General features: G+C 40.0%; 1 protein-coding gene across 6 annotated transcripts in view; it reads right to left on the bottom strand.

Annotated features, from left to right (window-relative positions):
- The window catches only part of Dgkd (diacylglycerol kinase delta), a 98,105-nt gene that overhangs the window by 43,711 nt on the left and 28,258 nt on the right, over positions 1-26,136 (bottom strand). For 4 of the 6 annotated variants that reach the window (XM_078018253.1, XM_078018254.1, XM_078018256.1 and 1 more), the window contains exon 3: positions 25,209-25,289. In XM_078018253.1, the coding sequence (XP_077874379.1) occupies positions 25,209-25,289 (81 nt within the window). Of the gene's footprint in view, positions 1-11,661; positions 11,806-25,208; positions 25,290-25,471; positions 25,495-26,136 lie in introns of those variants that run through there. The other 2 variants (XM_078018257.1, XM_078018258.1) reach the window with 2 other exon arrangements.

Raw genomic sequence — 26,136 nt, 5'->3', positions numbered from 1 at the left:
TGCTTAAAAAAATGTAGAAGCAGTCAGGCACCATGGTGCACGCCTAGAATCCCAGCTATTCCAGAAACTGAGGCAAAAGGATCAAGTTTAAGGGCAACCTGTCAACCTACTGAGACCCTACCTCAAAATAAAAAATGAAAAGGACCAGGGATATAGCTCAGCAATAGAGTACCCTGGGTTCATCCCCATACACCCCCCACACACACACACACACAGTAAAGGAGTTTGATAGATGGAAATCCCTGCCACTGAGTTGTAAAGATAAGGGGCAAAGTGCATGAATAGTAAAGCCAGAATAAGCAATTCCAAGGCAGAGCTTGCAGAAACACTGAGCTGGGAGGAGGAAAAAGTGAGATGGAAGGTCTCAAGTCCAAGGGTGAGTTTCTGAACCTGACTGGCCCCATCCTGTGGCTCGTGGGCTCAGTTTTCAGCAGCTGGGCAGTGTCCTCCCCAGTAGAAAAACAGGCAGCAGCCAGGTGCAATGGCACACACCTGTAATCCCAGTGACTGGGGAGGCTGAGACAGGAGGACAGCAAGTTCAAGGCCAGCCTCAGTAACTTAGTGAGGCCCTAGACAACGTAGTAAGACCCTGTCTTAAAATAAAAAATAAAAACGGCTGGAAATACAGCTCAGGGGTAAAGCACCCCTGGGTTCAATCCCCAGCACTCAAAAGAGAAAAGAAAAACAGTAGCAGAAAGTCATGTATTCATTACACAGAGGACCAAGAAGCTGAAACATCTAGAGTGCCACTGTTTCAGTCAGCTTTTTTGCTGCTGTAACCAGACCTGACAAGAACAATTTTAAAGGAGAAAAAGTTTATTAGGGACTCGTGGTTTCAGAGATCTCATTCCACAGATGGCCAATTCATTGTTCTGGCCCCAAAATGAGGAGGCATCATGGTGGAGATGTGTGATAGAAGAAGGCAGTTTAGGACATGGCATCAGGATGCAGAGAGAGAGAGAGTGAGCTCTCTCACCTAGGACAAAATATATGTCTCAAAAGCATGCCCTCAATGACCCATCTCCTCCAGTCACAACCTACCTGCCTACAAATACCACCCAGTCAATCCCTATCAGAAGATTGATGTACTGCTTCTGTTAGGCTTTCATAACTTTCTTGGCCTTAGTTAAGGCCTTTAAGCTTTCTTGAATTGTCTCACACATGAGCTTTGGAGAGACACCTCATATCCTAATCATTAACAGCCAGTGATAATGAACTGTAAGCAAAGTTCCCTACAATGGGGCTTGAAGGGCCCGGTCGGAGAGGGGTGCTCTGGCCTTAAGTCTGACGCCACCATACTTTCACATTTCATCCACTCTTCCTTGGATTATCTGATGGTGAATTTGCATACTTTTGAGTGCATCAACAGTTACTTATTATTAACAAATGGGGGGGGGTCCCCTAGGCAACTTCTGCAGCCCAAGGCCCACCACCCACTTTTCTGGCCACTAGAGGTCAATCTATAAGCAATGGCATTTCCCAGAGCACAGCAGGAAGAACAACTGCATCTGCTGATTGTCCACCCTTGGGAAAATATGCTGTTTTTAGACTCAATACTTTCAGTGATTCAGTAAACCATAGAATAGCTACCAAACAAGGTTTATTAAGAATTTATGAAAGGGCATATTTATACTATACTCTTAAAAATGGCCAAGATGGTAACATTTATGTTATACATATTTTACCACAACAAAAAAAAATGGGGGGAATAGAGGGGGCATATTTATATCACATAATTGTGTCTAAAAACACTTTTTTTAAGGCAGAACACACATAATCTAGACAACTGCTAGTTCACATCCCATGTGATGGGACTGCAAGATTTTCTTCTGATTTTCTGAATTTTCCAAATTGTCTAGAGTAAAAGGTATTTTCAAATCTATCTATGCCTTTTTCTTTTCCCCAGAAAATATCAACATCTGGGACAACTACTCCCTGTGTCTACCCGTCCTCTTCACCAGCTGATCTTGCTCTCAACTGCCCTTCGCCAGGCATGGCCACCACAGAGGCGGTCAGAAGCTGATGTGGCCAGGCTAGGGGCTTCCAAGAGAGTTCTCCAAAGGGCAACTCAGCACAGCCCTGACTGATCTTTGCCTGGCTTCTACAGTAGCCACCTGGGGACCTTGAGAGGGGACCTTCACTCCTAAGAACAGCTGAGCAGAAAGAAGGCAGGAGCCTGGGTCTTGGCCCACCATGACTGCCACACCAGCCCCACCCCAGCCTGCTGGCCTATGATCTCTTCTGTGGAAAAAAATAAAATAAACCTCTACCTTATTTAAGCCACTGTTACTTGGGCTTTCTGCTAAACACCCCAAACATAATCTTGAGTTGAGGCACCATTCTCCTCCTCATACAGAAAATCAAGGCACAGAAATGGAGTCTTAATCCCTCAAGTGTCCAGGGTAAAATGACTAAATTTAATTCCTTAGGCCAGCATGGAAATCTCTAAACTCACACAGGCAACAACATCAGAGACTCTGATTTAACAGAGTAGCAGGACAACCAAGATTACAACACTGAGAACAGCTAGCTGAGGATAGCAGTCAGCAATGGCAAACCACAGGCTGCCACCTGCTTTACAAACAAGGTTTCACTGGAACACAGTCACACTGCTCATTTAAATCCTGTCCATGCCAATACATACAGCTGTACTAGAAATGCAGAGCAAAAGAGCTCTCCACAGAGACCCCACAATCCACAAGCCTAAAACATCTGACCCTTTTAGAAAAAAAAATCTGCTGCTAACCTCTTATTTAGATTATTGTTAGTACACATCTTGGGAAGGGTATACAGAGAATTTGATCTGGAGAAGTTAAATAAAGAAGGAAATGTCCACCTTGTCCCTTCTCTCCTTCTGGCTCTGTAAAGGTGAGTCTCTGTTCTACTCCCAGATGAACCCTTGAATGCCTTGTACAGAGTTAGCACATTCTCCATAAACACAAAATGTAACCTTCCTATTACCTCAAAGGGTCACACCTCAAAACTGAGTATGTATGCATGTTTAATAAGTAATTTAAGATGAAAAACCTTACAAATATTAAAAATACAATAATATATACTTCAACACAACTTCCCTAACACACCTTAACCCTTTTCCACATGCAAAGCTACAACAATCTATACTGCCAACTGAGGACTTGCCATGTTCTCCAACCTCACTGTGTTCCATTCTGGAAGTCCAACTACCTAGGAAACCAACCATGTCTCTGAGATCATGCTACTACCCAGGTGAGGTGCTCTCGGTGCTCCTGAAAAACTAGTAGAACAGCAGGGGCAGAATCCAAAGTGGGAGTCCTTCCAGCCCCTCACCACCTCCCTAGGCAGGAAAGCCAGGGTGCTGGGCAGCCCCAGGTCAGCATAGAGATATGCTACAGTAAGGTGGCCTCATCCCAACCCTCAACCACTTCTAAAGAAAGAATCTTCAAACATACTGCTAATGTCTTCTTTGAAAAACATATTAAAACATAAAAGTTTCAAGGCCAAGCTAAAGGACTGGAAATAAAAGGCAGGGACCATCTAAGCAAGGCACTGATCTTCAAATTTCATAGTCATCTGATGGTCCTGCTCAAGATCCGTCTAAGGGTCACAGAATCATGGCAAGTGTCAGTCACTGAAGTCCATCTGTTCTAACCTCCTTTCACATGAGGAATGTGGATGCCCCAGAAAGAACAAGTGTTATAGTTTAGGTATAAGGTGTTGCCCAAAAGTTCATGTGTAAGACAATGGTGAAACGATTAAATTATGAGAGCTTCAGCCTAAGCAGTGGATTAATCCACTAATGTGTATTAACTGGGTGGTAACTCTAGACAGACAGGGTGGCTAGAGGACATAGGTCAGTGGTGGGCATGCCTTTGGGGCTTACATTTTGTCCCTGATAAGTAGAGATCCCTCAATTCCTCCCTCCCTCCTTCCCTCTCTTTCTCTCCTTTCTGGCTACCACATCCTGAGCTGGGCCCAAAGCTATGGACTTGGATGACCATGGACCAAGCCTCTGAAACCATAAGCCAAAATGAACTTTTCCTCTTTTACATTGTTCTTCTCAGATCTTTTGGTCATGGCCACAAACACCTGATTGAAACAACAGGTGACTTGTCAAGGTTACTGCCTGTAGGAGGCAAAACTAAACCAGAATACAGTTGGTCAAGTGGTCTTGTCCAGAGCATACTATGGCTGCCTGTGCCAAGTGCCTGATGACCATGTGGTCCAGGAACTATGTGTGCTGGCACATAAACTCAGCACTCAAACTAACACAGAGACTGTCCTTTTGACTCGACCAGGAAGGGAACAGGTATGTGAGAAGCAGAGTTGTCCCTCCTAGCCTCTGATGAAGAAGATCCCAATTCCTGGGCCTCTCTGCAGCTGCTATAGGTGCACACAGATCCAGCCCCCAGTTAAGAGGTAGAAAAGTAAGTAGGTAGAGAGACCCTTTCTAGATCTAGGGACCTAGGTAGAATACATACCTACAACAGTATACTTGGAGAGAGAGATGGAACCCAAACCACCCTGTCCTCTTTAACTCCCTAATTAATTCATGCACTCAGATCAGGGACTGTCATTTTCCATTTATTTGTTTGTTTGTTTGTTATAGATGGACACAATGCCTTTATTTTGTTTACTTTTATGTGGTGCTGAGGACCAAACCCAGTGCCTTCCACATGCCAGGCAAGTGCTCTACCACTTGCCCCAGCCCCAGCCACTATCATTTTTAAACTATCCAGAAAGGGGCATTTCAGACCACATTCCTAGGAAGGCAGGTAACCATACACAAGGTCAAGTGCCTACAGGAAAATCCTCCCTCATCTATAACCACCTACCTTTCTCCTGCTAGTTAGATGATCAGAGACAGTTTATCCTTCTCTTCTAACCAACCTTACAGTGGCTTCCTTATTCCTCTGGTCTTTCTTTCTTTATTCTTCTTTTTTTGGGGGGGAGGTGGGGGGCTTCCTGGGATTGAACCCAGGGGTGCTAAACCACTGAGCCACATCCCCAGCCTATTTTATATTTTATTTAGAGACAGGGTCTCACTGAGTTGCTTAGTGCCTCACCATTGCTGAGTCTGGCTTTGAACTCGCAATCCACCTGTCTCAGCCTCCTGAGCCCGTGGGATTATAGGCGTGTGCCACTACACTTGCTGCCCTGCCTTTTTTATTTTTATTTTTCATAGTAAGGCAGGTTCTCACTAAGTTGCTTAGGGCCTCACTAACTTGCTGAGTTTGGCTTTGAACTTAAAAATCGACCTGCTTCATCCTCCAGAACCTCTAGGATAATAGGTATGCGCCAAGGATCCCAGCATGTGCCATGGATCCTGGATTCCCAGCTTCCCTGGTATTTCAACAACTTTGTAAAAAGATAAAGAGTCATTCCAACTATAAACTTTTTTTATATTTTTTTTTAGTTGTAGTTGGATACAATACCTTTATTTTATTTATTTATTTTTATGTGGTGCTGAGGATTGAACCCAGGGCCTTTCACTTGCTAGGCAAGCACTATACCGCTAAGCCACAACCCCAGCCTCGTCAACTATAAAACTTAACATTTTAAAAGGAAGAAAAAAATATTTTAAAATATTTTTTCCCATTGGCAAAGGCCTGCCTACCAGGGCTATGGACACATAAACAGGAGTCTAAAGAGCCATGATGGGAGGGCCTAGCCTGCAGGCAGCTGAGAGTGTCCAGCCTGACTCTGGAACTATCTCCCTTTGACATGATACAGCTACTGCACGGTTCCCTGTGGGTGGAGAAGAGAGAACAGCTTCCCAGAGATGCCAAGGGACAGATACACAGCAACAACAAACCAATTAACTCAACAAAGAATTACAGAATGGCTTCTCTGCACTAGGTATCGCCCTGGGGTGCTAGGATAAAAACAGACCAAGTCCCAGGACATCCTTGCTCTCATAAAGTTCACACCTCTAACAAGCACAAGACAATGGGAAGAGGAAGAGGGTGCAGAAAGTGTCAGTGTAGACAGGAAACATCAACAGACTAGACCGGCTTAAAATATTAATTATCAAAAACATCCAAAGGTATTATCAAAAACTTTCCCCAAAAGAGAATTCCATAAGTATAGTTTCACTAGTAAGTTCTAGCAAACATTTAAAAAGGAAATAACACCAAATTTATACAAACTTTGTCAGAAAAGAGCAGGGTGAACGTTTTCCCTCAATTTTTATGTATTTTGTGAAGCCAGCTTAAAATAAATACCAAAACCTGAAAAGGTGAAAAGACAAAAAGAGAGGAGACAGAAAGAAAAAAAAAAAAAGGCGGGGGAGAGGAATTACAAATCACTATCCCTCATGGCTATAGATGCAAAAAAAAAAGGCAAAAAATTTTTTTTTGGTACCAGGGATTGAACTCAGGGCACTTAACCACTGAACCACATCCCCAGCCCAATTTTTTATTTTTATTTAGAGACAGGGTCTCACTGAGTTGCTTAGTGTTGTGCCATTGCTGAGGCTGACTGTGAACTTGTGATCCCCCTGCCTCAGCCTCCTGAGCTGCTGGGATTATGGGCGTGCACCATCGCGCCCCACTACAATACCATTCATTCACCCATCCATCCATTTATTCATTCATTCATTCATTGTATGTGGTGCTGAGGATCAAACCCAGTGCCTCACATATACTAGGCAAGTCCTCTACCACTGAGCCACAACCTCAGCCCTACATGCAAAAATTTTAACAAAATAATAGCAAATTAAATCAAACAATAAATAAAAAGATATAGCATCAAGAGTAAAAAGGGTTTACCCAAGGAATACAAGTTTAGCTTAAATTTGAAAATCAACCCATTTAATTTGCAATTTTAATAAAATAAAGAAGACCAATCACTTCAAAATTTGAATTTTGACAAAAAAGCATTTGACAAAATTCAACACCCATTCATAATAAAAATTCTTAACAAAAAGAACATTCACAGTTGATAAAAGACATATACAAAAAATCTACAATTAACATATTTGAAATTGAGAGATTGAACGGTTTTCTGTTAAGATTTTAAAAAAAGGGGCTGGGGATGTGGCTCAAGAGGTAGCACGCTCGCCTGGCATGCACGGGGCCGTGTGTTCAATCCTCAACAACACATAAAAATAAAAAGTAAAGATATTGTGTCCACCTAAAAAACTAAAAAATAAATTAAAAAAAAAAACACCATGTTTTAAAAAAAAAATGAAAGGATTCCTGCTTTCATCATTTCTGTTCTACATTGCACTGGCAGTCCTCTCCTTTGCAATATGGCAAGAAAAAGAAATAAAAGATATTTTAAAAGAAAGAAAGAAGTAAAATGGTCCCTAATTGCAGATGAAATAACTATTCATATAGAAATTTCTGAGGAATCTACACAACCACTACAACTAATAAATATTATTTTACAAGGTCATAAAATCCATTTTATTCTTACATATTAGCAGCAATTAGAAATAAAATTATTATAAATTCCATTTAGCTCACAGGAGCACAAAACATACACTACATAGGAACAAATATAACAAAGGACAGACATCTACAATGAAAAACTATAAAACACTGCTAAGAGAAATTAAAGAAGATCTAAATAGAAAAATATATTCACAGACTGGAGAACTCAATTATTAATATCAATTTTCCCCATATTGGTCTATAGATTCAATGTAATCTCAATCAAAACTGCACCAGGGGCTGGGGTTGTGGCTTTGGCTGAGGTTGTGGCTCAGTGGTAGAGCTCTTGCCTAGAAAGTGCAGGGCCCTGGGTTCGACCCTCAGCACCACATAAAAATGAATAAATAATGGGGGCTGGGATGTGGCTCAAGCGGTAGCGCGCTCGCCTGGCATGCGTGCGACCCGGGTTCGATCCTCAGCAACACCACATACCAACAAAGATGTTGTGTCCGCCGAGAACTAAGAAAAAATAAATAAATGTTAAAATTGTCTCTCTCTCTCTGTCCCCCTCTCTCACTCTCTCTTTAAAAAAAAAATGAATAAATAAAAGTATTATGTCCAAATACAACTAAAAAAAATAATATTAAAAAAACTGCACCAGTTCTGATTTATAGAAACTGACAAGCTAATTTTAAATTTCATATGAAAATGCCAAGGATTTAGAATAACCAAAGCAATTTAAGAAAGAACAACAAAACTAAGGTTTATCCTATCTGATTTAAACAATAATTTCATCTATAAACTACAATAATCAAGAAAGTGTGGGGCTGGGGTTGTGGCTCAGTGGTAGAGTTGCCTAGCACGTGTGAGGTACTGGATTCCATTATCAGCACCATATATAAATAAATAAAATAGGGGCTGGGGTTCTGGCTCAGTGATAGAGAGCTCACCTACCATGCATGAGGCACTAGCATGCATCAGCACCACATAAAAATAAAAAATAAAGGTACTGTGTCCACCTACAACTAATGTGTGTGTGTGTGTGTGTGTGTGTAGTTAAATAAGTAAATAAAGATCCACTGACAATTAAAAAATAATATTAAAGAAAGAAAGTACAGTTAAAGTAAGAATCAGTGGAGCAGGATAGCAAGTCTATAGACTTGCAAATATAAGATCCAATGACTTTTGACCAAGGAGACAAGGTAAGTCAATGGAGAATGAAATGTCTCTTCAATAAGTGCTGCTAGAAAAACTGAACATCCATGTGGAAACATGAACACCAATGCCTTACTCACACCACACACAAAAATTAACTGTGCATCAATCATAATCCTAACTGTAAAACCTAAAACTACAAGACTTCTAAAAGAAAATTTTTGCAATACCAAGTTAAACAAAGTTTCCTAGAACACAAGAAGAACTAACCATAAAGAAAAACTGACAAATTCAATTTCATCAAAAGACACGTATTCACTTAAAAATGTCATTAAGTAAAGTCAAAGGCTGGGCATGTAGCTCACTGGGAGAAAGCTCGCTTAGCAGACACAAGGCCCTGCATTCAATCTCCAGTACTGCAAAAAAAAAGAAAACAAGAGAGGTCGAGCCACAGACTAGGAAGAACATTCATGACACAGATAGCAAACAAAAAATTACATTCAGAATATGTAAAGAAAGAAAATCCAATATAAAAACTGACAAATAATTCAAGCATACATTTCACAAGAGAAGATAAACAAATGGCCAAAAAGCATATGATGTTATTAGTCAAGGAAAGGGAAATTAAAACCACAGTGAGATACCACCACATATTTATTAGGATATCTAAAATTAAAAATACTAATTATGCCAAGTGTTGACAAGGACACAGAACAACTGGAACTCTCACACACTGCTGGAGGAAATGGAACAACCACAGTTTGGTAGTCTCTTAAATAGCTAACCATACACCTACTATATATCACAGGAATTCTGCTACTAGGTATTTTACCCAAGAAAAATTAAAACATATGTGCACATAAAGAGATGTATACAGGGACTAGGATGTGGCTCAAGCAGTAAGGCACTTGCCTGGCATGCACGGGGCGCTGGGTTCAAACCTCAGCACCACATAAAAAAATAAATAAAATAAAGATGTTGTGTCCACCAAAAACTGAAAAATACATATTAAAAAAAAATCAAAAAAAGAACTGTATACAAATATATAAAAGGAAGATTTATTTATAATGGCTTAAAACTGGAAACTACCCAAAGGCCCATGAACAGGGTAAATGAACTGGAGTAGTCATACAAAGGACTACCACTCAGTAATAAAAAGGAACAAATTATTGATATACCCAATGTGAAAACCTTTAAAACCATTATATTGAGCCAAAGAAATCAGACAGAGCCAGGCACAGCGACACATGCCTCTAATCCCAACAGCTCGAAAGGCTGAGGCAGGAGGATCGTGAGTTCAAAAGTCAGCCTCAGCAACTTAGTGAGGCCCTAAGCAACTCCAGAAAACCCTGTCTCTAAATAAAAATACTTTAAAAAAAAAAAAAAAAAGGACTGGGACTGTGGTTCAGTAGTTAAGTGTTCCTGGGTTCAATCCCCAGGGACCAAAAAAATAAAAACAATGAAGAAGAAAAACACATACTGTATTATTCAACTTATTTAGTATTCTTTAAAAAGTCAAATTACCAACAATGACAGAAAACCAATCCATATCTGCACAGGAAGAATGCAGAGAGGACAGATTACAATGAAAGTTTCAGAATAAAGTAAATGTTTGTTATCCTGATTGTGCTGACAGTATGTGTATGTGAGTAAACCTATCAAATCAGATACCTCAAATATTGCAGTTTATTGTATAGCATTTAAACCTCAATTAAGCTGCAAAGATATTATTAGTGTCAATACGTTGTAGTGCACAGGAACATTTGTTAACGAACAGTATAAACCTTTTCTCTTAATGACCAACATGACCATAGAGTTTACCATCCAACCAGGAAATGTATGCAAGTGAAAGTGGGAAATAAAAATCAGTTAAGTGCTAAAGCATCTACAACAGGTTGTATGAGCTGGCACTGCACTGGACAAATCAGCACGTAGGCCTTGGGTACAACAAATACACAGTCTGTTCTTATGAGATTAGACACTTCACAAATAAAGCAAGCCATAAAGTTCACTCCTTGAACAGTCAGAGTACAGCTGGCAGCAGCCTGAGTGATCAGCTGCACCTGGGCCCTTGCTTTACACAGAGGAAGCAGTCCAGCACCCAGTGAGTTCCGGGTACAGCACAAACACCAAAGTCCTACCCCCAAGGACAGCATCCCTTCAGCCCTCTTTTTGACAAAAGAAATCGAAGGACAGAGTGTGGGACATCCCCATTCCTATTTTCCAAACATCTGGTTATTGTGATCCACCCTCTTCAGATCTTTGTGGCCAATGAACAATTACCCTCAGAGAAAGTGGTGCCAACTTTTCTAAGACAAAGTCCAGCAGGGTTGGAGGTAGACCAGCCCAGCGAGGGGAGTGGCCCTGCACCAAGCACATTTTACACCATGCTATCTGAAGGGCAAACCCCCACATCACACAGAGATCTAGTGACCACAGTCCTAGCCTATCTACAAAAAAAGGTGGGGTGGGGGAAGGATGGTCACATGTTTCACTTTTTAGTTTGTATTTCAAACCAGTCCTTCAGTTGTGGAGGGGAAAAATGCTGAGTCAATAAACAGCACCACCCCCTACCACAGAGCAATGAAGTATCAGAATTTGTTAACAAGTTGTTTCAAGAAAATAAAAAGATCTAACACTGTATCTACTCTGAAATATCAGTTTATTCTGGGACAGGAAATGTAGGAAATTTTTTCACATCATTTTCTGAAGAATGATGCCATATTTCTAACTTCCAAGGTAGAAAAGACAGGAGTTGGCTCAGTCACCACTGACACACTTATCAAAGAACACTGGTAAAAAGTGACTATGATTATTAATTCCCTAGGCACTCCAAGAAAAACTCCAATCAGATCCATGAACCTTCTCCTCCATGTCTTCTCTCAAAAAAACTCTTTTATTTATAGAAGTACTAGAATCAAATGATGATTTCAACTGTCCACTTCTTGTTTTCTTTGCCATTGATAAATAAATAAGTATAACAAGTGTTAAACACACACACAATTTGCACACACATGCACACACAACAGTTTGGTGAAACAGCTTAGCTTTCACCAATGCCAACCTCCACCAATAATTAATTTAAACACACAGTCCAAACAGGTAGTCTCACCCCAGACTCAAGATCACCACAGTGGGCTCTACCGCTTACCAGTCCCGAAGCCTGGACAGGCCAGCATCTTCTTTGTCTGAAATGACTTTAAGAAAGACCCTCACTCCACCTGGAGGACCTGGCTTTCCAACTAGCTATTCCACAGATAGTAGTGCTGCCTTCCGCTAAACCCCACACTTAATAAACACACGCCACCAATCTGGCCCAGTTCCCGTTTCTTCTTGCTTCTTGAAAGGGCAAGCACAGAGCCGATTATAAAGCATGGAATGCGCTGAGTAAAGTCCTACTGCGGGGCTCTACCAGGCTCCTACCACTGTGCATGGTATTTCATTCACTCTGCATCTACCTTGTGCCAGGTACTTGCTGGCACCTTCTACTTGCCTCACCACTGTGCTGGGTGATGTTGTTCCAGTGCATAAGCGAGAAGATAAAGTCATAAAAAGAAGGTGCCCATGATCCCATAGCTGAGAGCTGACACACTGGACATGATGTCAGGTCCCCTGGAATCCTGTACTAGGTAGAACAGGGAGGGCTCACTTGTAACAAAGAGCCAGGAGACAGAGCTGCTATCCTAGTGGGTAGGGGGCCTTGCAGACCAGCAGAGCCAAAATGCTCTGCACTCAAGAGGACTCTGGGCACCCACAAATGCAGCTCTCTCCATCCCAGACCAAGGCTGGAATCACAGGAACTAGGGAGTCTTTTGTGCAGGGACATTTGCCAATTATAGTTTTTCCTCTCTTCAAGCCAAATGACTGCTTAGGAGTTTTGCTAAGGAAATACGTGAGAGCCAAACAAGCTGAGAAGGAAAACCAACAATAAAATCTGGATAAAGGTCACAGTTCCTCACCAACAGAGCACCCCTGATCATACAACAGGCTGACGTCTGCGGGAAACAGCTGAGAACCTCAGGGCCACAGACTTGCCCAACCAGAGAACTCTCATTCATTCCACAAGTATGGAAGCCAAATTGATATTATTTAAAACAACTAAAAACAATCCATTAGAGAGCTTGCTGTTCAGCTAGCAATTAAACAAAGGCATCTTCTAGGCTCAATTACATTTGGTTTCCTTTAAATTTTATTTTTACTGTTTTTATTGGTTAAAGCCTAGTAACTTGTGATGGCTAATCTTGGCTGTCAACTTGACTGAATTGAGAGATGCCTAGAAAATTAGTAAAGCACAATTCTGGGTGTGTCTACAAGGGTGCTTGCTGAGAGGATCTGGCGTGTGGATCAGTGAGCTAAGGGGGAAGGCCTGGTCTGAATGTGGAGAAGATCATTCAGCAGGCTGGGGGCCCAGGTGGAATGAAAAGCAGAAAAAGAGGGAAGCCCACACATGCACAAGCTTGATTCTTCTTGAGTGATTGTGTTTTTGCTGCTCCCATTGCCCAGGACATCAGGCACCAGATTCTTCAGTCTTTGAATGCAAACTTGCTCTGGTGTCACTCCAGGGGCTTCCCGGCCTTTAGTCTGGGACTGGGGCTGCATCATTAGCCCCTCTTGTTCGAGGCTTCCAGGTTCTTGAACTGAGCAGCTACCAGTTTCCAGCTCTCCAATCTGCAGGCAGCCATTGTGGACAGCCTCCAATCATGAGAGCCAATCTAATAAATCCCCTCTCATGATTACATACACTCTATTGGTGCTGTCCCTCTGGAGGACCCTGCTAATACAACTCTTAAGAAGAATAACTAATAATAACCACTCTTCAGCCACAGATGCTACATTTTAGTACTACCTACTAGTTGGTCTCATTTGAAATTCTTTGAAATCCCTACAAATCAGAATAAGTACTAAGTGTCAACAAGTTAAACTCTGTTGCTTTCCTGCCAGCAGAGACAAGGAGCAGTGGAGATGAAAACTAGGAACATACACAGCAGGCACTGCTGTGCAAGCCCAAAGCCTGAGTCAGACCCTGTCTTTACCCCACTGCATAGATGAGGAAACCAGAACTTAGATGAAGTCACAGCACTGAAAAGGAAGACATTCTTCACAACAGACCACATGAAAGCGTCGGAGTGCCATGCACAATGTCAACGGTGTTACCTGGGGAGAAGGAGTCCTAACCCAGACACAAGAACTCACTTGCAACACACCCTCTAGACATGTACATCCTAAACTTAATTTTCATTAAACTCAGAGTGTAAACACCCTCATTTTCAGACACAACATCTTTTGTCCAATTCATTTTCCTAGAATTAAAAGCAAACCAAGGACAGGTCCTTTCATTCTTTTTGTTATTATACAACACCAACAAGAACTGAAACATCATTTTCTTTCTTTTTTCTTTTTTTTTGGGGGGTGGGGTAGGGTGTCCCAGGGATTAAACTCAGGGGTACTTGGACACTGAGCCGCATCCCTAGCCCTATTTTGTATTTTATTTAGAGAAAGGTTCTCATTAAGTTGCTTAGTGCCTCGCTTTTGCTAAGGCTGGCTTTGAACTTGCAATCCTCCTGTCAAACTCCTGAGCGGCTGGGATTACAGGCGTGCACCACTGCACCCAGCTTGAAACTTCATTTTCTGTCCTCTTTCGACAGCCTCTTGTTCCCTCAAGCCAGCCGCTCAACTCACATGAGCATGCACTCAGGTCTCCTTTGCCCTTTCACCTGAGGACTGCCCTCTACCTTCTCCAGGCCAAGCCACCTAACAACAGAAGTTCCACCCAATTTTCCACTCTCGTGTTTATCTCCACCACCCCTGGTCTGTCCATGCCCATCACTAAACCCATTCTGGTCCTTCAACTCCTTTTTTAAAGGCCTGTAACATACTAACCAGAGATTCCCAGAGTTAGGACACAAGAAAGTTCTATTTATGATGATCTAAAATAATGTAAAGTAAGCAGACGCTGAATACAAAAGTATTCCTTCCTGGAAATGGAGGTACACACCAGTACTACCTGAAGCAGTAAGAAGTTCATCTCCCCAGCCTGCAGGACAGGTGACGGAATGAAGAGCACAGTGTAAGTGGAGGCTGCTCACAGGGCCAGCTGCCCCTACTTGGGCAGAGGGCCAAGCCCCTCCTTTGTAGGGATGCCACACTTGCAGCCCAAGTATCCTTCCCTTGATCCAAGATGCTTTTCAGGCATATCTTCAACTAAACAGAGTCAATACAATTGAACTGGTAAATTGACACTTCACCCAGTGAAGCATCTCCTGCTATAATGATTCACAGAGACTCATAACAGTAAAGCTTATAATAAACAGTAAATAAAGAATGCAAAAGCATACATACACCAATGTGAATACAACACAAAATGTAATGTAATGTTTCCCAATGAAAAAGTCTGAAGAAGAGAACATAAAACCTCCACTGAGCTACTATGGGGCACATCTCTTCCTATTTTAAATTTCCTTTAAAGTCATAATTTGACACACACAGGTTGGGAAAGCCAGCATTGTGGGTTCCCAAGTGAAGGAGTGCTCTGGGCCCCTACTGTAGGAAGCCTCGGCCTCCAGAAGCTTCCTTCTCACCTCTCCTGCTTGTTTGCACCTCCTGCTGTACTGCTCCTCACAGCCACTACAACTATTTTTTTCCCATCTAAGAAGTCTCCCAGAGCAGAGGGCACATTTCTCCACCCTGTATACCCTTCAGGTACCCAGTACAGAATCTGCCATATCACAGGATTGCGGAAAAACAGAAAACAAATGTTTCTAGAACTTTCACCTTTTCCAATTGATTTGTTTTCATTTCAGAAATGAGGTAGCCCAGTCAGTAAATGGTTCCTAAATTCCTAAGGGATAAACAAGCATCTCTTCAGTGGGGCTTCCCACGGAAAGGGCAATCCCATATTCTCTCTACAACACTGAACAGAAAGGGGCATCAGGACCTACAGCTAGCCTTACTGAGGCATATAGTCATTCCAAATGGCAGAGCACTGGGGACTCCAAGCTGCAAAGAGAATCCCTGGCCTCCAGTTCAAGACATCAGGAGAAGATGTGGCCAAGAGCACAAATCACCAAGAGCTTGTGCTAACTGAACATCCCATCACTGGTTTCAAGTACCCTCAGAGGGGCCCCAATCTGGAAGCACCCCAAATCCTAAAAAGCTTTGAAAGACTTATAATTTACAAATCTTCAGAGTCAGTGGGGGAAATTCCCTGGGTTCCAGAGCATGCTCAGGCACAGCCAGATCTGAGAAGCACTGCCATGCAGGGGCAAGCAACCACTTCCTGATGACACGGGACAAAGGTCTATGTGGGTGGTCTCACTACTGCTGAGGAATGGGCAGGGTCCTCAGGGAGATACTGGGGAGAGAGCCCTCCAAAGAAAGAGGCCTATGCACACAAGGCATTCTCCAGAAAGAAAGAGGCTGGGCTCCAGCAGGCCTGGGTCAGGGTGGGCAATGCTGGGGGCACATGAAAACCAGACACCCTTGATCAAGGAAGAAAGGAGGAGCCACTCAATCTCTATGGCCCTATTTAAAGTGGGCAGAATGAGACTCTTTGAAATGATTTTACGCTTCAAGCAGATTCCAATAAAACTTATCTTTAAGGTTTAACTAAACTGCAGTTGCTTCTGAGTTCCATGGGGTAATAATACAGCCAACTGCTTTAGGTCCAGAGAAATCTGAAGCAATTGTAATGATTTTGTCCAGTGAGAAAGTATTATGCAGCAAACACAAAGTTGTACAATGTAAGAATACCAAACTAAAAATAATTTTTCCAACTAATAACAAATGTCATAAAATGAATTTGGTTTATTATTTTGGTATTGAACATCAGAGTGCCTATCATCACATGGTAATAGCAAACACTATCATGCCTTCATGATAGTGATTCAAATGAATCCTTAAAACAATCCTAAAGGCAGGTGCTGTTATTTACCCCATTTCTCAGATGAGGAAACTGAGGTTCAGACTCCTTGGGCAATTTGCCCAACATTATCAGCTAGTAAGAGGTGTTGGGAGTCACCCTGTCTTTCAGAGTCTTTGCCATTAAGCCCTGTTACCTTGCAAAGTTCTGTACTTCCAGGGTGTTATATATATTTTTTATATCAATGGTGTGTATATACATATAATTATATATTTAAAATACACACACACACACATATACATACATACATACATACAGACAGACAGACACACACACACACACACACACACACACACACACACACACACACACACACAAGTCCTGTTCTCTAGGATCTTGTATCTAGAAAAGGAAATACAGACTCTGGATATTCAAAGAAAGAGTCTTTGGTCCCTCTACTACCTACTTTTGCCTCTCTGATCCCCTACAAGGACACAAGTTTGAGGAAAAGAACTCCACTCCACATCTGCTCACCTCTGGACCTTGAGCATGGGGCACAGTGTGTTAGCCCAGAAAGGCCGTCAAAATTTACTTGCTGAATCAATGAATGAAAACCAAGGAGAGTTCCCAAACAACAAGACAAAGCCCGTGACTAAGTCAACAAAAAAATAAGACCTTCAGAGGACTAAGCGGTAAATCATAGGAGTTATGACAGATGAAAGCCAAGTGCCATTCTCTATTGTAAAAACATCACCATTCAAGTAAATGGGAGCTAACATTTCTCACATTTCATGACAAACCTTAAATGTCAGGTGCTTAAATACCATGGAGTGACAAGACACAGGGAAAATTAAACTAGGACAATCATGATTCTTAAGTAGAAACCAAAGAGGCTGAGAAGCTAGGCAGAGCTTGTGTAATATCACAGCACCGGAACTTGAAGCCCAACAGAAAGCAAGCCCAGAGGGAGTGTACCACAGCAGCAGAGGAACTTGAAGTCAGCTGAAAAAAGTGACTTCAAATTACCTCTACTTCAGAGTGGACTTAAGGTAACCTGCTGCTATGTTACCCTGTCTTCCCAGATACAAGAGGAAATCTCTGAGGGAAGATACCATCAACCTGAGCCTAAAATCATCCAAACGATTTTTCATAAAAAAAAATCTGGGGCTGGGGACATAGCTCAGTTTGGTAGAATGCTTGCTTTGCATGCACAAGGCCCTGGGTTCAATCCCCTGTACTACAAAAAAAGAAGAAAAAAAAAAAAATATATATATATATATATATATATATTTCTGTCCACCAACAATACCAGGCATATCAGGAATAAAGACCAAAGGAAAAAAAGCCACACAAAAAAAAAAAAAAACACAAAGAGCTGTATAATATATTTGAATTTTCAGACAGATTTTAAAATAAATACACTAAATAAATTCAAGGAAATAACAAGCCTGAGGACTTTGGAAAGGAACTTGAAACCTTAAAAAAGAGAAAAGAAAATCCTGAAATGAAAAGATAAAATAACTTAAATTTGAAACTCAATACTCAGGAAAAAAATATTTTTAATAAATAAATAAAACTCAATACTTAGGTTTAGCCAGGTGCAGTGGCACAAACCTGTAACCCCAGCTACTCTTATGTTCTGAACTAAAACAAATTACCACTTAGATACTATCAAAGTGACAGATACATTCTAAAACTGTAATGCACAGTGTTTCTAAGGTTTAGAGGACAATGTGCTTTCCTTTAGGAATATGAACTAGTGTACATTCTAAGTCCAATCCAGCAATTACATACCAGCCTTCTTTTCATTGATCAGGGCAATGGGCAGTGTCATGTTATTGCAGAATCTGGGGCACAAAGCTCACAAACGCCCTCATCTACTGTGTTCTTGGCCTTGTGAGGCACAGCTGCACTTGAAGAAGAGAATGCAGACAAGCTCCCACACCACACTCCCTCCCACCCTCACCCCCGCCACCCAGCTTAGAGCTTGAAGGTGACATCGGCATCCAGCTTCATCACAGCTGCACTTCATTCTTGACAAACAGGAAGACAAGCAAGTCCACCAGTCTCTCAAGTAGCTGGGGTTGCAAGTGAGCACCAGTTTTTTTCACTCCTTTTGTCATGAGGGCATGCTGAATTTTATCAAAGGCTTTTTGTCTATACCTATCGAGATGATCAAGTGATGTTAATCCTTGATTCATGTATGTGTTGTATTAAAAGTATATTGATTTGCTTATGCAAACAATTCTTACAACTCTGGAATGAAACCAACTTGATTGTGGTGTACTTTTTTTTTGTACCAGGGACACTCTACCACTGAGTCATACCCCCAGACCTTTGGAGTATTTTGTTTATTTTGTTTAATTTTTATATTTTGAGACAGGTATTGCTAAAGTTGCTAAGGTTAATCTATAATTTGCAGTCCTCCTGCCTCAGCCTCATGAGTTACTGGGATTACAGGCCTATGCCATCACACTCAGCAAAAAATGAGATCCCTGTCACAGTGCTAGGAACTGAACCCATGGTCTTGTGGATGCCAGGCAAGCAATCTACAACTGAGTCACAATCCAGCCCTCTATGATCTTTCTAATATGCTGCTAAATTTGATTTGCAAGTTATTTTATTAGGAAATTTTGCATCTATGTTCATCAGGGTATAGCTTCATAATTCTCCTTTTTGTGTAAGTGTCCTTCAGGTTTTGATAGCAGGGTAATATTGGCTTGGTAGAATTTTCTAAAGAGTTCCTTCCCCTTCTATTTTATGGGATAGTTTGAGTGAGAATCACTGGAATTAGATCTTTATAATTCTGTCAAAATTCAGCAGTGAATCTATCCATTCCTGAGTTCTTCTTTGACTGGAGACTTCTTATTACTACTTCAACCTCATTAGATTTTACTCATTAGTTTTTTACTGAAGGGTTTTTATATTTTGTTGGTTCAATTTTTTTATTTTATTTTTTTTCTTTAAAGAGAGAATGAGAGAGAGAGAGAGAGAGAGAGAGAGAGAGAGAGAGAGAGAGAGAGAGAGAGAGAGAGAGAGAGAGAGAATTTTTTTAAATATTTATTTCTTAGTTCTTGGCGGACACAACATCCCTGTTTGTATGCGGTGCTGAGGATCGAACCCGGGCCGCACACATGCCAGGCAAGCGCGCTAACGCTTGAGCCACATCCCCAGCCCCCTCAATTTCTTTTTAATATACTCATCTTTTTATCAGTTTTTTTTATATTTATTTATTTATTTATTTATTTTAGTTTTCGGGGGACACATCATCTTTGTTTCTATGCGGTGCTGAGGATCGAACCCGGGCAGCACGCATGCCAGGCGAGCGCGCTACTGCTTGAGCCACATCCCCAGCCCCTGATGTTGATTTATTTTTTTCTTTTACTGATTTTGAGACTGGTTTGCTCTTATCTTTCCAAGACCATGAGAGGCATCATTAAGTTACTTACTTAAGATCTATTTTTTTGATGTGCATACCCATAACTACAAAATGCTCTCTTGGCACTACTTTCTCTGTATTTCACAGAATCTGCTGTTGTGTTTCTATTTTGATTTGACTCAGGAATTTTTTAACTTCTCTTCTTATTTCTTCAGTGACCCTCTATTCATTCAATAGCGTCATTCAATCTCCATGTTTTTACTCTGCAATTTCTCTGTGATTAGGTAAGATGCAAGAAATTATTTCAATTGTTTTAAATTCTTTATGTCATGCTTTTAAATTAATATATGGTCTATTCTGAAAAAAATCCACAACACTGATGAAAAGAATATGTATTCTCCACCTGTTAGATGGAATATTCTGTAGATATCTGTTACGTTCACTCGATCAATAGTGTAACTTAACTCTGATGTATCTTGGTTAATTTTTTTTTGTTTTGGGGGGGGCTCTGAATGACCTACTGTTGTGGTTTGAATCTGAAATGTCCCTCAAAGTCTCATGTGTTGAGGGTTTGGTCTCCGATGCAGAAGTGGGGCTTTGGGGGAAGGAATTGGATTACCAGGGCTCTAACCTTATCAGTGGATTAATCCATTGATAACAGAATGAACTACTTAAAGACTGTAAAAGCTATGGGAAGTAGGACAAGGTTGGAGGAAGTAAATCACTAAAGATATGCCCTTGGGGACTATATCTTATCCCCAGCCCCTTCTTGCCTCTCTGCTTCCCAGCTATCATTAACTAAGCAGCTTTCCTCTGTCATGATTCTTTGCCTCACCTCAGGTCCAAAGAAATGGAGCCAGACAACAATGGATTGAAACTTCTGAAACAGTTAAGCCAAAATAAATCCTTCCTACTTTAAGGTGTTTTTCCCAGGTGTTTTGTCCCAGCAATGAAAAGCTAACAAAAACAACTATCTACTAGAGAATGGGGAAATGAAATCACTAATATTGTTTGGAACCTACCTCTCCCTTTATGTCTAGTAGTGTTTCTTCCATAAAATTACATGCTCTGATGTTTGGTGCATACATGTTTATGACTATTCCTTTGGTCCACACAGTTACCTTTTTTTGTCTCTTCTGATTTTGTTTTAAAGTCTATTCTATTTATGTATAGTTACTTCTGCTTGCTTCTGGATTCTAACTGCTTACAATATCATTTTCCATCCTTCACTTTTGTAGGTGAAGTGAGCTTCTTACAAGCAGAATGTTGTTGGGTCTTGTTTTTTAATCCATTCAACCAGTCCACATCTTTTCATTGGAGAATTAAGACCATTGGATGGGGATGTGGCTCAAGCGGTAAGGCGCTCACCTGGCATACGCGGGGCTCTGGGTTCGATATTCAGCACCACATAAAAATAAAATAAAAGATGTTGTGTCCACCAAAAAACTCAAAATAAATATTAAAAAATTCTATTTCTCTCTCTCTCTCTTTAAAAAAAAAAGGACTATTTATGTGTCACTCCAGCAGAGTATAGAAAAATTCCTTCATTTATTTATTTACTTATTTATTTTTAGGATGCTGAGGATTAAACTCAGAGTCTTGGGCATTCGAGGCAAGCACTCTACCAACTGAGCTATATCTCCAGCCCAATATCATTTAATTATTATTAAAAGTTATGTTTTTAGGGCTGGGATATGCTCAGCGGTAGAACACTTGCCTACACTGGGTCCAATCCCCAGTACCACAAAAAGAAAAGGAGGTGGGTGAAATAAAAGGTATGTTATTATGGAAAGGTTATTATTAAAAGGTATGTACTCGTTCCTGTAATTTTGTTGTTTTTCTACTGATTGTTCTTAATATTATATATTCATTTCTTCCTGTCATTAATCTTAGAAGTTTGATGGTTTACTCTATTGATAATATAGATTGTTTATTATTTGTCTTTTGCATTACTACTCTTCTAGTGGAATTTCTTCTTTCATATGCGCTTTTTTTTTTAAAGGGGGGGGGAGAGAGAGAGACAGAGAGAATTTTAATATTTACTTTTTTTTAGTTTTCGGCAGACACAACATCTTTGTTTATATGTGGTGCTGAGGATCGAACCCGGGCCGCACGCATGCCAGGCGAGCTCGCTACTGCTTGAGCCACATCCCCAGCCCTCATATGCTCTTATAGCTGTTTCTCTTCTGAGTCTGGGATTCCCTTAAAGTGTCTTCTGAAATGCTGGTCTAGTTATCATGAATTCCCTTAGTTCATGCTTACCTTAAATGGAATTCTATTCTAAGAAAGCTTACTATAGAAATTATTGGAGAGACATAAAAGGAATTGTGTCCAAGTGTGGAACACATACAGTGTATGATGGGAAAAACAGGAATATTCCAATAATAAAGAGGTATAAAATAAGCATATAGGGGCTGAGGTTGTGGCTCAGAAGTAGAGCGCTCACCTAGCATGTGCCAGGCCCTGGGTTCAATCCTCAGCACCACATAAAAATAAAATAAAGATATTGTGTCCAACTACAATTAAAAAGATATATTTTTAAAAAATAAGCATATATTTCTGATAAAATAATATTCAATATGAATAGAATTTTGAAGGATATAATAATAAATTAATCGAAGTGAAGAAAGAAAACTAAAAACTATTTCGTAAAATGTCTTTTGTGGAAATGCTATAAACCCAAATATATTGCTGATTATCTTTGGATAATAAGAAGTGATTTTACATTTTATATTTATATACTTTAAAATTATCAGAAAAATTATTTGCCCTTAATAAGTGAGAGAAAAATACAATTTCTGGAATGTGAATAGAAACGTACTCAGTTAAATTGAGAGCCCTTAAGGTTCTCATTTATGTATGTATTCATGTGATAAAAAAATGAAAATAAGCCAATCAATAAATTGCAAAAAAGAAAATTAAGCTGAAAAACCAACTTGTAAATGCAGAAACCAAATGAGAAAAATGAAACTGATCAATAATGAAAGAACTGAATTGTTTAAAAATAAAGCAAAAATGCTAGATTTTAAGAAATCTGACAAGAAAAGCAAACTAACCAAATAAAATTCATAATGAAAAAAGGATCTAACCAAAGACATAGATATTTCAAGTACATAAAAGTATTGCCATTGAATTTTGAAGATGCAGAATTAATAAAAATGTAAATTTCAGAAGTGAACTCCAAAAGTCAAAAAAGTTCAAATGATTCAAAAGGAAAAAATAATCCTTTCAGGAACTAATCCTTTCAGGAAAGTAATCAAGTCACAGCCTTACCTTCTTGACAAGTCTTCCTGACTTCCCTCTCACTTTCAAGAAACAACCAATCCCAAAGCTATTAAAATGTTCCAGAACACATAAATGCATGTAAATTTACTAAATCAATTTTGTGGGGCAAGTTTAAATCAAAACTCAACAAAACCCATCTCCTACCTCAAAGGATAGCATATGTACTGATGGGAATATTCTAAACACAAAATTAGGAAGTAACATTTAACATTACCAAGAACAATTTATTATTAGAAAATGTTCAAATAGCTAAAACTAAATTAACATCTAAATTAACGCCCTGCAGACTACAATGAAATGCAACACCTGTTCCTATTAAAAACTCTGAAAAACACAAATCAGAGAATAATCCATTTTACATGGCTTAAATTGCCTCTCCCCAACCAGTAAATAAATGATAAAATTAACAGAGAAAAAGTACAAATACTCCAAGTAAAATAAGGAATAAAGAGAAAGCTTGACCAACTCGATAAGCCACAAAGTAAAACCCAGAGAGCAGCTACATCAACATGAAATGAGAAGAAGTTTAAGTGGAGGAGGGAGAACTCTATTCCTGTCAGCAACGTCAGTAATCAATTTACAAATGAATAGATAAAGCATAACCTAAAATTACCTGAAAATACATTAATCCAAAATGTCAGATCCTAAACAGGAGAGAAATTACCCACCTTGATTGTTATTAAAAAAAAAAAAAAAATTTTCAAATTAGGAAATTAAGGGACACTTTATATCTAGATGAGAGAGCTTAATAAAAATATTTTAGAGATTCTAATGCTGCAATCAGACTCATCCCTTACACAGGATGACAAAAGTCATCTTATGAAGCCAAGATTATCAAGCCATACAAGAAAATGCTATGGCTGGTCAACGTATGCATGCCTATAATTCCAGCAACCAAGGCAGGAAGATCACAAGTTCAAAGCCAGTCTGGGCAACTTAACAAGACCTCAAGCAACTCAACAAGACCTTGTCTCAAGATAAAAAATGAAAAGGTCTCAGGGTGTAGCTCAGTAGTAAAGCACCTTGGGGTTCACTTTGAAGGTGAATGCAAAGGAAAGAAGAGGAAAGAATGCTTTGGGCTGGGGATGTGGCTTAGTGGTAAAGTGCTTGGCTGGCAAATACAAGGCCCTGAATTCAATCCCCAGTGAAAGAAAAGAGGGCAGGGGAGGGGAAACTATATAGCCATTAATATGATACACATTTTGGGGCTGGGGTTGTGGCTCAGAGGTAGACTGCTTACCTAGCACATGCAAGGCACTGGGTTCGATCCTCAGCACCACATAAAAATAAATAAAATATAGGTATTTTAAAAATTTTATTTTAAAAAAACAATAATGTTACACATTTTGATCAACCAACATGGGAAAATATCCATCAAAAAGTCAAGAGGGGAAAAAAAGGCACCAAAAAAAAAAAAAATCAGTCTATCTCAGAGCACATGTAAGTAAAAATACAGATGTACAGAAATAGTGGCAAGGGCTGGGGATGTGGCTCAAGAGGTAGCGAGCTCGCCTGGCATGCATGCGGCCCGGGTTCAATCCTCAGCACCACATACAAACAAAGATGTTGTGTCCACCGAAAACTAAAACATAAATATTAAAAAATTCTCGTTCTCTCAAAAAAAAAAAAAAAGAAAAGAAAAGAAAGAAAGAAATAGTGGCAAATGCTTCACAGTAAGAAGCTGTTTATCTCTGAAGAGTGAGAGGAGCACTTGAGCTTGTGCATTCAGAACTTCTACAGAAAGCACCACATAACTTTCACAAATTTGGAAGGGAAGAAATTTAAATGTAATAAAGAAGAGAAATACACCAAAACATTAACATTCTTATGTGGCTGAATTATGGCTGCTTTTCAATTGCTTTAACACATTTTTTTTCCATTTTCCAAATTTCCCACAAATTCACAAAAACATTTTTTTAAAAAAACCTTTCAACCAAATTGTTAAATGTAAACTACAACACTTTCTTTAAAAATTTCTTTTGTGCTTATATGTGCCAAATTCTCAATTACTCTCCAACAGTAGTATTATTTCCAGCATTAGATTCAAAATTTACCATGAATCATTCCAATCAGGAAGAAAAGCATGCAAGAGGCTGAAGAGCCTGCATGCATTTGTTTAAATTAAAAAGGAAAGCCAAATGTAGTAAAGAATCAGAAAGGTATGACTGAGTCTTACCGTAAAACTATTGTTGACATTTTTGGTGCTGGATTCAGCTACGCTGGCATCCGTCAGGTCCACCTCGTCAAATATGATTGACTGGAAAGAAACAAACACCAGGATTCAGACATGCCAAGACAAGTGTGTCCGAAGCACTAGCATACCACCATTTTCCCGACCCCCACAAACCAGGTTCTTTGAAAATGGCACATGATCAATAAGCTGACAAATTAATGCAACCACCCTGACCGCTTCTAACAAAGAGCATGCATGGAACTCACAGGGATAGTGCTGTGATTTTTGTTTTTAATCCAGACAGCTCATCAGTGATTGCATTAGTGGAAACAAAAATTTACAAATAAATAAATATTTTTTTAAAATTACAAAAATAATACCAATACTTCTATATTTATTTTTTAAATCAAACACTACTATTAATAGGAAGGTTTCACTTTTTTAGGGGAGGGAGGAAACCAGGAACTGAACCCAGGGGTGCTTTACCATTGAGCCACATCCCCAGCCTTTTTTTAATATTTTATTTAGAGACAGGGTCTTGCTAAATTGCTGAGGCTAGCTTTGAACTCGCAATCCTCCTGCCTCAGCCTTCTAAGTCGCTGGGATTACAGGTATGCACCACCACGCCCAGCCAGGGTTTCACTTTGAAATGTGAAGTATGTCCTCATGCAATGGTCCACCTGACAGAAAGCCTGTGTTGTACTGAACATCCTCCATCCTTCTGGTTTGTTTTTCCATCCAGCACATTTAGGAGAAAGGTCCTAGTTGCAATAAACTAATCCAGGGAAAGAAACAGACCCTAATAGCAGGGATCTGACTATAAAGAAAACCAGGGAGCCAAGCAAAAAGGAATTGAGTCCTGGAGAGCAACAGTCAGTCTCTAAGCAAGGGCTAGGGATGAGGCCTGAAGATTCCCTTTTTTCTTCTCTCT

The sequence above is a fragment of the Ictidomys tridecemlineatus genome, chromosome 7 (genome assembly GCF_052094955.1).
Source record: "Ictidomys tridecemlineatus isolate mIctTri1 chromosome 7, mIctTri1.hap1, whole genome shotgun sequence".
NCBI lineage: Eukaryota > Metazoa > Chordata > Mammalia > Rodentia > Sciuridae > Ictidomys > Ictidomys tridecemlineatus.
Note: the sequence above shows the minus strand (reverse complement) of the source record. Positions and strands in the feature narration are given on the sequence as shown.